The 15352-nt window shown below is 45.6% G+C and overlaps 1 protein-coding gene across 1 annotated transcript; it reads left to right on the forward strand.

The window, feature by feature from the left end:
* The first annotated feature begins 1226 nt into the window (after positions 1-1226).
* Positions 1227-10512, forward strand: PRR35 (proline rich 35). The gene is made up of 2 exons (XM_083710786.1): positions 1227-3196; positions 5136-10512. Exons 1-2 carry the CDS (start codon positions 1440-1442, stop codon positions 6067-6069), a joined length of 2691 nt encoding a protein of 896 aa, XP_083566912.1. The 5' UTR covers positions 1227-1439; the 3' UTR covers positions 6070-10512.
* The last annotated feature ends 4840 nt before the right edge of the window (positions 10513-15352 follow it).

Genomic DNA, 15352 nt, shown 5'->3' on the forward strand with positions numbered 1-15352 from the left:
CTTACAGGGCTGTTATAAGACTAACAGCCAGTGAATATGAAGCACTTCAAACATTTCTGTTTAGCACAGAAGGGAGAGGACAGTGGGAGTGTGCCAAAATGGAGCAAGCAGCCCCAGTCAATGCAAACTATGATTCATTAGACGTCTCTCCAGGCGCAGTTCCTCTGTGATAAGGATGGCTCTGCTGGTTGAGACCAAAGGGTGATCTAGTCCAATATTCTGTTCTCTCTATAGTGGTTGTGCTCCAGCACAAATTCCTGCTGCCCCCCCCCCCTTGCCAGGGAGAGTGCACTGGGGATTTTTCAGTCTAGCACAGAAGGGGAAACAGCAGAAGTGTGCCAAAACTGAATAACCAGTCCTGGTCTGCGTGTGAATATTTCTGAGGCTGCCTCAGGCACATGAAGAGCAAATGTTTCTGAGCATCTGACCTGCAAACTGTGTTTGCAGAGGAGAGAGGAGTCCAGTTTCCCAGCTACGATTTCAGGCTGTGCAAAATAGGACTGAGTTGGATATGACCATATATATATATATATATATATATATATATATATATATATATATATTTTCAAAAATATCATTTTTAATGAAATAAGTAAGAAAAGTGAGGCAATGCCATCTCCATACACACAGATGCTGCATGCATCATGCACCTTTTAATGTGACACATTACTAGGGTGTGTGAGATGACGGGAACACAGGAAGGTGTCTTATACAGAGTCAGACCATTGGTCCACCTAGGTCAGTTTTGTCTACACTGACTGGCAGTGGCTCTCTGGGGTTTCATATTGGGAACATTCCCAGCCCTATTGGGAGATGCTGGGGATTGAACCTGGACCTTCTGTGTGCAGTACAAGTGTTCTTCTGCTGAGCTAAAGCCCATATTTTCCAGTGAATTTATTTTTAATATCTTCTGCATATCCAAATTAACTTAATTTGCTCATTTATTAATCTACTTCAAATATATACTCTTATAAAACTGCAGGTTATTATAATAATCCTGCCAATGATCTTATCCGTTTACAATTTATCTGTAAATATTCAATAAACCATTTCCATTATTTTATAAAAAGTTTGTTATCTTGATTTCTTATTCTTCCGGTAAGTTTCACCATTTCTGTGTATTCCGTAAGTTTTTGTACCCATTCTTCCTTTGCTGGGACTTCTGCTTCTTTCCATGTTTGGGCGAGTAACACTCTTGCTGCTGTAGTTGCGTACATGAATTTATGTAGTTCTGTTCCTATAATTACCAAAAGAAAAACTTCTCGGATTTTTGAACAAAGGTTATTTTAAACATCCTTTTCATTTCATTATATATCATTTCCCAGTAAGCTTTAACCTTACTACAAGACCACTACATATAATAAAAAGAACCTTCTTTCTCTTTACATTTCCAACACTTATTTGATTTAGATTCATACATTTTTGCCAATTGTCTATTAATGCATCTTTGTGCTATCTCTTTCCAGATTGTGCTGTGGTTCCAGCAAGGTGAGCCGTCGGGTGTGGATGCCTCGAGCCCCACACCCCATAACTTGAGATCTGGGTTGTTGGGGGCAGCCATGTCGAAGGAAGAAGCGGGCTGTAAGCTGGCCTCGGTCTACAAGCACAAAGAACGCAAGCCCAAGAAGCCCCACTACATCCCCAGGCCATGGGGGAAGCCCTATAACTACAAGTGCTTCCAGTGCCCTTTCACCTGCATGGAGAAATCCCACCTTTACAACCACATGAAGTACAGCCTGTGCAAAAACTCCCTCTCGCTGCTCATTGAGTCGGACTGGCCCTATAAGAAGGGCAACCTCCTCCACCCGGATCTCCGGCTCCTGCATGCCACAGAGGCTTCACGGACTTGCGGGAGGCCTGATGAGCCTGAAATGCGTACCTCAGGGGCCAGTGGAACCACAAACCACAAGCAGGCAGCGGACAGAGAGAGTGGCAGAGACAAACTTGCAGGGACTGAAGACTTGGCCTCAGAAAGGATGAGTGATGAAACCAACCAGTTCCAAGAGGAGGTGGAGGAGGAAGAGGAGGAGCTGTCTGGGCTGCTGCAGGATATGGACTCCGGGGAGAAGAAGGAGAAGGCGAAAGAGGCCAGCCCTGCTGGGGAGGACTCGGCAGAGCCTGACATGAACACCTTGCTCTTCCAGTTTAAAAATAAGAGGGATAAGCCTTGCAAAGACCCCACACCGGACTTCATCATCACGGATGTCTTCTCCTTGAAGAAGCACGTTGTGAAGGGGAAAGAGCCGCCTTCCCCTCTGGAGTTAGAAGCCAAACCAAAGCATTGCAAAGTGCCCAAAAAGTGTCCCGGGACTGGTGGGGTCCTGATGGAACAATGGAAGCTAGTAGCCAATGGGCAAAGGAGAGGTGCCAGCGAGGTCCCAACGCTGTCTCCCGATGGCAACATCATCCCCTGTTATCCTCCTCCGGCATACGGTGAATACCATGAACCCCAGAGCCTCAACCTCTCTTTGCTGGGGATCAACTATCCATTGAACCCCAACCTCTTCTCTTATCTCAGCCCTTCTGTGACCAGCAGCACCACGCCACACTCCCACCTGACCCAGCTGCCTTTTCTGGCCTCCACTGCCCAGCTGATGCACCCCCATTCTGCTCATTTCCAGCCCCTGCAGAGCCCTGAGAGGTCGGCCTTCCTGCCCCGCTTCTACTACCCGCTCCTCTTCGAGCATTCTTTTGGTTCAGCGGAAAACAAGATGGCCGCCGCCAAGCCTGAGGCCCAGCAACAGCCCGCAGCTGCTGTGCCCGCTCCTCCCCAGGCCAAAACCCCCACAGAGCCCCCCAAAGCTGGCCTGCTGAAGGTGCCAGTGCTGAAGACCGGCCATCCTTGGGTGAAAGGGTTCCGGGAAGAGACGCCTCCTCCAGAAACAAGCCACAAAGCGTTGCTGCTCCAAACGGAAGAGGAGAAATGGCTGCTCCGTGAGAAGGAGAGCGGTTCTTTCCTGGGTGTCAACAGCCTGTGCAGAAAGCCAGTCCCTGACACCTACCGGAGCATCGCGGGTTTAAAAGAGGGGGCCTCCCTTCTCCCCAATAGTGTCAGGAAGGCAGAACTACCCATGGCCACTTGCTTGGATAGTGGAGGGACCAACCACAGCAACCTGAAGAGGAAATTAGCAGGGAACGGCCTTGATTTTGTAGGCTCTGATGTACTGACTCCTGCAAAAGTCACATACCAGGCAAGGTATGATGCGCTACACAGCCTCCATCCCTAATACATGCTTTGTAAGATATCCTGTGTGACAGGAATGGGGAATCTCAGACTCAGGGGCCAAATGCAGCCCACCAAGCCTCTGTCTGGCTCTTGGGATTCTCCCGTCACACCCCCTCTCTCCAGGCCACACCCCTCAGCAGCCCTACTTCATACCATCCTTGAGCCTTTTTGCCTGGCTGGGATGTTTCCTTGAACTCTGATTGCATGGATGGAGGAGAGGCCGGGGTGTATATATGTAAAAGAAGCACAGTGTACAAAGATAACATTCACTTCCATTGCTCCACCCACTTTTGCCTCTGGCCGCAAATGGGCATGTGGCCTCTGGAAAGTTGCTTGGAAGTGAATACGGCCCCTGAGCTGAATTAGGTTCCCACTCCTGCTCTATAGCTTTGCAAGCATTTTTTATTTTTCTTTTTTTTAAATGAATTCTCCTCAATATGTATACATACAAATATAAAGTGGGGAATGGGATTAGGGTTACATCCGGGGTTATCAAGCTAGGGACCTCTATCCAGGCCTGATGCTGAATGATGGCCACACAGACCAGAGACTTGTTAAAGCAAAGCTTAGAGTTGTTTGGAACACATGATGCAGTCAGGCCACTTTGGCCATTCAGGCTGTTACTGCCTACTCTGTTTTGCAGCGGGCAACCATGTATCTTTCCACCCACCAGGCACATTCGTTACTTCCAGACAGTCTGTTCCTTGAGCATTCATCTCGATTTATTTGCACAGGGTCTGATGGGAGGTTAGATGGCATCAGCTATTTACTGAGCTTTCATCTCAATTCATTTCTGAGGATGTTAGATGAAGTTGAGCCATTTTTATCTCCCTGCTGTCCGGTACATTTTTCTGTCATTTTCCTTATCACAAAAAATCTGTGGGCATGTCTTCAAGCTGCTGTGGTATTTGGCTAGGAATCAATCACATACTGGCAAATTAAGGTGATGCTGATTGGGAGTTGCTTGGGAGCTCTTGCAAAACAAACCCACTTCCCCAAAGATTACAATAAGGAAAGTGGCTGGGAAGCTGCACTGGTAGGTGTGGGGTGACACTTGCTTTGATGAAACATAATCTAATCTCCCTGCACACAAATCTGAAAGATTGCTCATTAAATAGCCAACATCATGTAATGTTATATGATGTTCCTCTTGCTGCCCTTATCAGAAAAGTTCATTGCAATGGTGGTGGTAGGGTTGTTGAAGAATACATGGAAATGAAAGGCTGCAATGCCCTGTGGTTCAGCCACTATACAAAACAACATCTGCTACTAGGGAGCTGTCATTGAAAATATTACCAAAGTGGTATTTGGCACCAAGGAAGTTATCCTTGCTAAACCCCAATGCTTCTCCTATATGTTGGAGAGGGTGAAGTTTGGTAGGTACCTCCACATGTGGTAGGATTGCCCCAGGTGCAAGAGTTTGGGAAGGTGATATGCCAGGATACCAATGTGATTCCCGGTCAATGGATACATTGACCAATGCTGGTCAACACTGGACCAACATCCATCTCCAACACTGTGTTTCTGGATATAAATTTAAACATTAATCATAAAGAGCTGTTGAGTCCATTTACTCTCAGTTGCAGAAGCAATTGTAGCTCAGAGTTGGAAGACACTTCAGAATGTAAATATTGTACAAAAAAAGTGGCAATGGTACAAAAAAATGTGCTCTTTCAGAGAAAAACACAAAACAAAGGGTAATGCCAAATCAATTTAAATTTTGCAATCTGAATTTGTTGATGTGACTGATTCCCACCCAAGAATAGTTACAATCTGGAAGTGCCCCTTGCAAACTCATTCAACCAAACCAGAGAGGTCTTATTTTACCTTAGATGTTGTTCTGTTTTTTTGCACTTCTTCATTAACAGTTCTCTTCCACCCTGTCTGTTTTTTGTCCCTCTACCTTTAGCAGTTTGAGAGCTGCCCCTATGCAACCCTCAAAGTCTCTGGACCATTGGCACGTAGAACTCCATGCCTGCCCACCTGAAGACCAGGAAAAGATTGGCGGCTCTGACATTTTATCCCCCATAATTACACCTTCGGACCACCTACTTCTCAAGCCAAGCAAAGCAGAAGCTGTAACTGTTGATCCGAGAGACCCAGAGGCAACAACAGTGCTCATTGGTGACTTGTCCAAAACTTTAGAGGAGTATCAGGATGTGGAGAAGAAGCTCTCAGACCTGGCCAAAGAGGACAGCCCAGCACAGAAGCAGCTAAGGGACCAGCTAATCAAAATCCGGCAGGAACTGTTCCATATCCATCAAGCGCTGGAGAAGGCAGCCAAGCCCAGTGAGGGCCCTTTGGATCTCTCAGTGAAAAGGTCCTCAAAAGGTTTGGAGAAAGGATACCAGGACAAAAAGGAACCCAAGGATGCCCTTGGTGTTGGGAAGGTCTATGACAAAGATCCAGGTTCCATCAATAGATGCTTGGTGGTGGGTGAAGCTAGCGAAGAGGATGAGGCATCTGATCGTCTTGTTGAGACAGAGAACAAAACCATTGACCTGTTGATCAAAATGAGTCGTTCAGAGGCTCTCCGGAGAAGCTCCTCTTCAGACACCCACCTGGGAGCCGTCATCAAAGCCGAGGTGCTCCCACTTACTGTCCCACTAGAACTCAGGCACGTGATGGAGCCCTATTACAGCCGTACCACCAAGTGTGAGGCAGACTCCAGTGTCCTGCTGTGCACAGATGGGAGACCCAACCCCAACCCAGGCCCACCACTTCCTGTAACCGAAGACATCCAGACAATGGGGTGTCGAGCCATCCCACGCTCCCTGTCATGTGGTCTGCCAAACGAGACAGACAGGGTGTGCATCCACAGTCCTATAAACACAGACCCGTGATCCTCTCTGTCTGCACTTGCCCAGAGCGCTTCGACAAGTCCCCTGCCCACAAAACTCCTTTCCACACTCTTCCCGCCAACTCCAACAAACAGTTGAAAAAGGCTTTGAGGTCTGGAAGGTGCCCTACCCATCACAATGCCCTCTTGAACTTTCTGCCATGGAATCCAAGTGGATCATATAGCGTCCCCTTTTCAGATATTTATGAATATTTGGAAAGTCCCATCCACACCTGTAAGTCCTCCTCTCATTGTGTCCCCAATCTTCAGACCTGGAGATGGTTGGGGTCAAATGAGATCAATGCCTTTTGCAAGGACATGTGTAAGAAGGGGATCTGCCCCATTTCCTCCCTTATCAGCTAAGCAAGATACATTTTCTGATAAGGCTCGCTTCCAGATTACCTGTTTATTAAGCAGTCATATGGATTGGGTTCCACAGAGTTTGTAGGGAGCTTACTTAGGAGACCCCTATCCCCCTCACAGAGCTACAACTCCCATAGTTCCTTGGGAAGAGGGACTGACTGTTAAACCACTCTGGTAAATATAACCCTGTGAAGGGAATAGGGATCTCTTAGCAATTCTCAGCACCCTTAACAATCTAAAGTTTCCAGGAATCTTTGGGGGAAGCTGTGACTGTTTAATGTGGTATGGCACCGTTTTGTGTGTACTTACTTACTGGTTTAGTACTGGAAAATGTTAGGGAAGCTTGTCACCAGCATTGTTAGCACAACTAAAAAGCACAATTCTTTTCTTCATGTGAATTTTAAAAGCTTCCCTTTCCTGACAATATTCAGATAAGTGGTTATCTTTCTACTTCACAGCTTCAATTGTCAAACTGGTTTAAGCATCATTCCCTGTCCTGTCCCTATAGTTTTATGAAAGGAGTTACACGGGATTGGGAAATTGGAGTTCCTCCAATGTTGTTGGACACCAGCTCTCATCAACCCCAGCCAGCATGGCCGATGGGTAGGGATGATGGGAACGGTAGCCCAAAAATATCTGGAGGGTTATAGATTCAGCATTCCTGAATTTTAGCTCCAATAGAATTCACAGCAAGCAACACTTTCCATGGATTCTTTGCTGGAAACCAAGCCACTGAAACTGGTATAGAACTGACACAAGCTTGTAGTTTAGACAGGGCGCAAGGAAGCAAAGGGTCCCATAGCAATTCCCCAGCCCTCCCATCTGCTTAAAGAAGTGACAGTGTTCAAAATTACCACTTGTCTTTATGCAGTCCTATGTCAGGGATGGTGGATGGGGACTTGTAGCCTTCCATTGTTATTAGAATCATAAGAGTTGGAATGGACTTCCAAGGGTTATCGAGTCCAACCCCCTGCAATGCATCCGTGACAGATGGCCATCCAACCTCTGCTTAAAAACCTCCAATGAAGGAGAATGCACAACCTCCCGAAGGAGTCCAGGACTCTGATTGTTGGGGGTCCAGCAACATCTGGAAGGTCACAGGTTTTCTATCTCTGCACAGTGCCCTGGGAGATGGCAGCATTTTGAGATTTCGGGAGGGAAGGGAGTTTTCTTGGCCTAGCCCATGGTTCTGAGGAGGCAGTGAACACCATGTGAAGACAGTGAAGGCATCAGCATGGTGTCTTATTCCATAAGGGATATTACACACATTGCAGTTATTCTACACATAGAAGAATATGAATTACAAAATTGTCCAGTATTGTCTTCAGATACTTATCTGAAGAAGTGTGCATGCACACAAAAGCTTATACCCAGAACAAACTTAGTTGGACTCTAAGGTGCTACTGGACAATTTTTTTATTTATTTCGACTGCGTCAGACCAACACGGTTACCTACCTGAATACAGAAGAATATGAGTTTACCATAATGTGTTAGTTTGCCGGAAGTGTTGTTTACATCGCTAGAATGCCAGAAGCTGTTTGCTAGCTTTGCTTTCGTTTCGTTTCTTTAAAACAAAACAAACAAACAAAAACACCATACTTACACAACACAGGCTAACGATGTGGTTCAATTGTCAGCAGAGACTATTATGGAACAGAACTGTATTCAAGGCTGTATCCACAGTGGGTATTTCCAGATGATCTGTTTATTGAATATTCATCCTGATTTGTTTACAGGGAGGTTAGATGACATTGCAACAAAAGCAAGTATCATTTCATACTTTCTGGTCACTTTCCTTAACACACATTAGCCTGATTCTTTGAGGAAGCAGGTTTGTTGTGCATGAGCTCCCAATCAGCTATAATGGCACATCCTGAATATGCTGGCATGTGATTGAATCCCACCCTAAAATAGCAACAGTCTGGATGCACTCTGCTGGCAACGGCATCCAAGGTAGGCAACTGGGTTGGGTTTTTTGTTCTTTTGTTTCTAGAGAGCTGGAAGCAGCATGAGGGAGATGGCGTTATGCACATCATATCAGGGATACACAAATACACAAAAAGTGGCCTTACATCAAGCTGGACCATTATCCCATCTGACCAAGCACTACCTGGTTTGATTGACAGCAGCTCTCAGTCCATTGTCTTTTCAAGACATGTCAAATTAATGAAATTTAATGGATTTTTGTTTTGCTGCCTTCACCATTCGAAGATTCACCAAGCCAGCTTAACATTCATCAGAACCCTAAATACAGTCTGGTAAAGGCAGGCACTAAAAATAAAAATGCTTTTGCTGTACCATAGAAGCAGGAAGGTCGGGGAAAACTCACAGATAAAACTCAAAAGCCTCATCATCAAATTAACCATGGGAAAAGGTTACTTACTACCTGTGGCTTCCAGGGACTGAACCTGCTGACGTCCATATGCCAAGCAGATGCTTTGCTACAGGGCTGTGGCCTCCACTTCTGGGCATAAAAAAAGAGGTTTGCAAGTTTTGGAGAGTGATAAAAACTTGTGCACCATGGGCAACTTTCTCAAACAACTTTCAGCTCCTAGCTCCATGGTGGCTACACAGAACCTCTGGACTCTGGAATCAGTGGTAGTATACCACTGGATGCCCACTGTGAGGGAACAATAACTAAAAGTCCTGCTTTTAGGTTTTCCAGAGGCATTTGGTTGTCCACTGTAAGACATGGATGCTGGACAATAGGAACCATTCTTCCAATACAGCAGGGCTCTTCGTGTGTGTGTGTGTGTGTGTGTGTGTGTCTGTCCAACCATTTGCTAAATGGTCTAAAGGCAAGACCTGCCATATTCTCTTACCTAATGCACAGAAATAAGGGATCACAGCTGCAGGAAAGGATGTCAAGCCAAGAGCCCAGAAGTAGTTTAATGTGTGCTAAATGTTATCACATGGGTCAGGGTTGGGGAACCTGTGACCAGCTTCCAGCATCCCAGGAATGAGAAGCTACATTCAGCCTGTGGGCTAGATCCTTAGGTCTACAGACACAGAGGCTAAATTTGACAGGCAGGTAGGGCTGCCCATCTGCCAATCACCTGGTATCAAAATGACACCAGGTAACCTATTTTTGATGGTGTGCTTTGCAAAAAAAGCACTCCCCAATCAGATGATAGCTGGTGCTTCAGAAATGCTTGCAAGGGGCTTTGCAGGCCCTTCGCAGGTTCACCTTTACCTGCTTCACACCTGACATAATATGTGACATCAGGTGCAGGGCAGCTGAACATGGCTTGGCCAAAACAACCTTGCGGGCTACATGGGGAGGCTTGATGATGCTCATAGGCTGGAGGCCCCTCACCCCATTGCCCTCCCAACAAAATCTGGAAGCAGACAGTGGATGACATAGGCCCCATCTGCACTTTACATTTAAAGCAGGACCACTTCCCTCTAATAATCCTGGGAACTGTAGTCTGTTAAAGGTGTTGAGAGCGATTCCATATCCCCTCAAAGAGCTACAATTCCCACTGTTTACTGGGAAGAGGGATTGATTGTTAAACCACTCTGAGAATTGGAGCTCTTTGAAGGGAACAAGGAATCGCCTAACAACTCTCAGCACACTTCACAGACTACGGTTCTCAGGATTCTTTGAAGCCATGGCTGTTTTAAGTGGTATAATTACTGTTTTTAAACGTGTGGCGCAGATGAGGCCAGGCTGTCTATCAGCAAAGTGCTCTATTAGCGATGTTAATGTAGGAGGACATTTCCACGAGTTGAAAAGCTAAGCTGTGAACATCCAAACGCTGGGGTGAGAGGAGGCACGTCCAGAGTTTGCCACAACATTGTCTTGTTTGCCCACACTTCCTATCACAGCATCCACCACCACCACAATCACCCATGAAATGCAACAGTCACTCAAACACCAATGCTGGGGCAACACCCCACTGCACTTCGTGCATCAGTCAATGGCAAAACACTGGTGAATAAATGATACATGCTATATTTATTTATTTATAGTGTATGGTGCTGTGGGGAGGGATGTCACTGGGGTGGGGGGTGGGGGTGGGATAAAGAGTATTATGTGTTATTTATTGTCCACAGGTCTAAAGAATGTAAAAAATAAATAAATTAAATTTTAAAAAATGAGTGGAAGTGAATAGCCTGATCTCTTTGCTAGGGTTATTATTGCTATTGTTGCAGAGGCAGCCTCTGCAATGAAGCAACATGGATCATTCCCTCTGCTTCTGGTGAATGAATGAATTTATTAATACGGTCACAGACCAGCATCAACACACACAATATCACAGATCATAAAAAATATCAGAAATACAAGGGACAATATGAATATAACAAGACTTTAAATATAAAAATTAAAATTAATTGCTTCTGGTGTTGTCTTGCTTGGGTTGCCTAAACAGCATCACCCAAGAGAGAGGTATTAGCAGGCCATATATATAATTTATTTAGAGCATTTGTACCCAGCTTGTACCTGAACAGCTTACAACCAGTCGATTAAAACAAGATGGGCAGTCACTGCCTGCAGGTTTACCACCTGAACAGCATGACACAAATGGGGGGGGGGGAGCAAACCTGGGCACCAATTCTTAAAAGTTCAATAGTAGTCCTTGTAAGGAGAAGTTCAAGTATGACTGATGGAGCTGGTCTCTGTTACTTAAGGGGGAACCCTGAAAACAGTTGAATGAAGACCAGATGTGACTAGTGGGCACAAAATTGCTAAGTGACTGTTCAGAATGGACAACTGGGGAATGGAATGGAATCTCCCGAAAGAGAATTGGCTGGGTGGAACTCTGAGTGAGAGCACCCTCCAATAGCTCCCACTTGGACTCCCAACACATTGAAATGTTTGGACGTTCCTTCACTATGGTAGCCATTTAGCTGTTAAAGCTTTGGTAATAGACTTGTCTAATATTTGGCTAAACCTCATTATTAGAAACACATTCTCACCCTAAGCCCTGCAGAACACTGGCTAAGATTAATTTCACTGTCTTTCCTAAACCGAAACAAAATAAGCTCATACCGTGAGCTCATACCAATAACAAACTTAGTTGGTCTCTAAGATGCTACTGGAAGGAATTTTTTTATTTTGTTTCGACTACGGCAGACCAACACGGCTACCTACCTTTAACTGCACTGGTACCTTGGGTTAAGAACTTAATTTGTTCTGGAGGTCCGTTGTTAACCTGAAACTGTTCTTAACCTGAGGTACCACTTTAGCTAATGGGGCCTCCCGCTACCGTTGTGCAGCCACCACGCAATTTCTGTTCTCATCCTGAAGCAAAGTTCTTAACCCGAGGTACTATTTCTGGGTTAGTGGAGTCTGTAACCTGAAGTGTCTGTAACCTGAAGTGTCTGTAACCCGAGGTACCACTGTATTTCATAAACCGGTGATGGCAATCGCCTCTTTTCTCTGAATCATTGGCCTTTTGTTGGTTTACTGCAAAGAGCCTGGATTCACTCCAAGTCCAAATAGCAGCAGCACCTGACTGATCCACTGATCATTGTCTTAAAATCACATGGTGCTTAAAGCTGATAATCGGGCCAGAAGATCTACCTTGTCCTAACTGCATGTGACCAGTAAGGCTACACATGCTGCATTTGTCGGATCTCATTCTTTTGTTGCTCTTGAAGGGCATAAGCACACGTTACATGTGGGATGGAGAACCTCAGGTTTGGGGCCAGCTGGGACCCTCCAGGTTTCTCTATCTGGTCCTCAGGACTCTCACTGTTCCTGCTTTGAGTACCTTTGCCCAGAAGGTGTCTTGAACCCTGTTGATGCCTCTTCCTACTGAACAAAAGTAGCAGGGGGGGGGCATGGTTCAGCTTTCCCTCCTTGGCCACAATCTTGGCGAAAAAAGTATCCTCCTGCCACAGAAATTAAAATTAAAATTAGATCTGATGGCAGTTCTCCCCCGCAATACTAATTGAAGCACAGGGCAGTGGAGGAAGGAGAAGATTTTTACCAAGATGGTGGTTGGGAAGGCTTAAGCCTCCCCCCTCCCCACCTTGGCCAGAACACTGTGGCATTGATTATAACAAAGTCAGATCCCTGGTGCATCTCAGTACTGTTGACAATGATGGGCAGCAGCTCTCCAAGGTTTCAGAGAAGGAACAATACCAGCCCTACCTGGAGGTGCCTGTGAAGTTTTGCATGCAAAGCAGATGTTCTGCTCTATTGTCTCCAGACAATTCGTGGCAGGGCAAATGCCTCCCTTGGCTTTAAAAAACAATAATCACTCTATAAGGTGGCCATCAACACATGGTGGAATTGATCACACAATGGCGTTTGCAGAATACACACACAAAAAGAGTCTGGAGGAGAGGCCCACAGGCTCCAACACAAGACAACTTTACCAAGGTCACCAGGTAAATCAGTAAGAAGATGTGGAATAGCAAAGCACCTCCACGCCTGGACTCCTTGCTCTTAGGTAAAGGTAAAGGTACCCCTGCCCGTACGGGCCAGTCTTGACAGACTCTGGGGTTGTGCGCCCATCTCACTTAAGAGGCCAGGGGCCAGCGCTGTCCGGAGACACTTCCGGGTCACGTGGCCAGCGTGACATCGCTGCTCTGGTGAGCCAGAGCCGCACACGGAAACGCCGTTTACCTTCCCGCTGGTAAGCGGTCCCTATTTATCTACTTGCACCCGGAGGTGCTTTCGAACTGCTAGGTTGGCAGGCGCTGGGACCGAGCAGCGGGAGCGCACCCCGCCGCAGGGATTCGAACCGCCGACCTCTCGATCGGCAAGTCCTAGGCGCTGAGGCTTTAACCCACAGCGCCACCTGCGTCCCCCTCCTTGCTCTTAACTAGTAGCAATTGTAATACTGATATGAATACTAAAAAAAAAGGGTTTCTGAGAACAGCAACAACATAGCTGTTGGGCAAATGAAACAATGGAGAAGGAAGAACATTTCCTGCTTATGAACTGGACGAGAGAGCGTGGAGCGAGGCAATCAGATTTCAAGTTCAAAAAGCAAAGTGTTTACCTTTGTGTTTAGATAATTGGATAGGAGTTGAGCGACTTGCAGGACTTATCGTGGCTCAGATCACGCCCTGAGGACACCCAGCTTGCTCCAGTGCCAGCCACATTACATGGTTATTTGGTCAACCTAAGGAAATCTGATAGTCAGCCATTACTTCTCCTTTATGGTACAGCCCAGCTGATAGGCATCTGAGTTGGTCTCAGGTGAACGAAGAAGGAAGCTTGCCTTGTCCCAGTCTCCCATACTAACAAGAGCACCTGTCTCATGTTTGCATTTGGGTCTCTGGGGTGGACAAATGGGTCAAACGAGAAGGGCAAAGGCAGGAGAAAACCTTGGGCTCCCCCAGACCATTGTTTATTGAGCCTTCATCCTGAACTGCTTGCTCAAAGTTTATGTGGAGGTTATACAATGTCTGTTCTTTATTCAGCATTTGTTCTTATCCATTGGGGGGGGGGGTAGGATTATAAGACAAGGAGTGCGCATCCTGAATTTGTGTAGAGGTTATACATCTTTCCATCAATTTACTTGTTGTTCCACACTTTCCTAACCACAAAACAACCTTTAAAAAGTGGATTTGTTGCAAGAGAGTGCTTTAATCCACTTTAATTGCACAAACCTAAATTTACAGTATGTGACTGAATCCCTCTCACAAAAAACTGATTATCTGGAGGCACCCCAGTGCAGGTGCAGGAGGGAGAAAAGACCAAGGCTGGATTAACCTCTCTCCCCCTGCAGTATAGAACTCATTTTTTTACACTTCTCTCCTACTTCTTCCAAGGAGCTTAAGGCGCCATACATGGTTCTCACCACCACCACCACCACCCATTTTATCTTCACAACAACCTCATAAGGTAGGTTTAGTCTGTGAGTGAGGTACTGGCCAAAGTCACCTAGGAAGCTTGATGGCTGCATAGGGATATGAACCACCTTGGCTGTTGGGATGAAAGATGTTCTCTAGGCTGTATACAAAGTGCTGTATACCTTTAAAGCACGTTTGAAACACATCCTTTGCCTCAAAGAGATGGTGGGCCATTTGCTGGACAGGGGTCCCCAGCCCTGAGTAAACATTACTGAAGACTCATGGCCACAGGGGTGGGACAAAGGTGGATAATATTGTACTATATTACGTGCAGTGCAAAACATCCATATTAGCTCTGCTCCCAGCTGGTTGTGGAAAAGTCATGCCTCAGCAGTGCTAACAGACTCTAGTGTAGAAACAATCCTGTTCCTAAAATGTCAGGATTTTTATTTTTATTTTTAAACCACCACAAAGCCCTATGATGCTCAAATGAGGGAGAACTGAAAAATCAAATTAAAAATCACTCATAAATTTATTCCACTTAAAAATAATAATCCATTTCTTTCTCCATGGATTACCCTGCGATGACTATTCCAAATACCATTCCTCAGATAGTGATAGGCTTCCTCCTTATCTCCAAATTAAATGCATTAATGCATAACTTAATTTATGTCTACCCTCTTCGTATATCCCCATTTTGCTTTGTGCTGGATTTCTCATTTTTAAATATGCATTGCAATGAAGGTGTGCAAGTTCCCCTCCCAACACCCCCATCCAGCACTCAATACACTCAATAGTTTTTACATTATGGTTCTCTCATTTATTAGTTGGACTGATGGATCCTTCTAGTGGTCATCATTGAAACTGCAACAAAACCTTTGGATTTAGAAATTAGGAGGTGCTTCCATTGCTGTGTTTATAATGGAATGATGTTTCTCAAACACATCTTCTCTTCTCTTCTCTTCTCTTCTCCTTTCCTTTCCTTTCTGCATCCTCATGACCTCAGTGACATAAAAGTGTCAGCCTTTATTCTCCCCACCCCATTTAATCCAGATTTACCCTCTCCAGGAAAATAAATTTGATTTTCTTAATTAAAAACAAAAACACTGTCGCCACCCGCCACCCTTCTGTGATACCTGAATGACCCATTTACACTATGAAGCCCTCTTCT

The sequence above is a fragment of the Podarcis gaigeae genome (genome assembly GCF_964106915.1).
Source record: "Podarcis gaigeae genome assembly, chromosome: 14".
NCBI classification, from domain to species: domain Eukaryota; kingdom Metazoa; phylum Chordata; class Lepidosauria; order Squamata; family Lacertidae; genus Podarcis; species Podarcis gaigeae.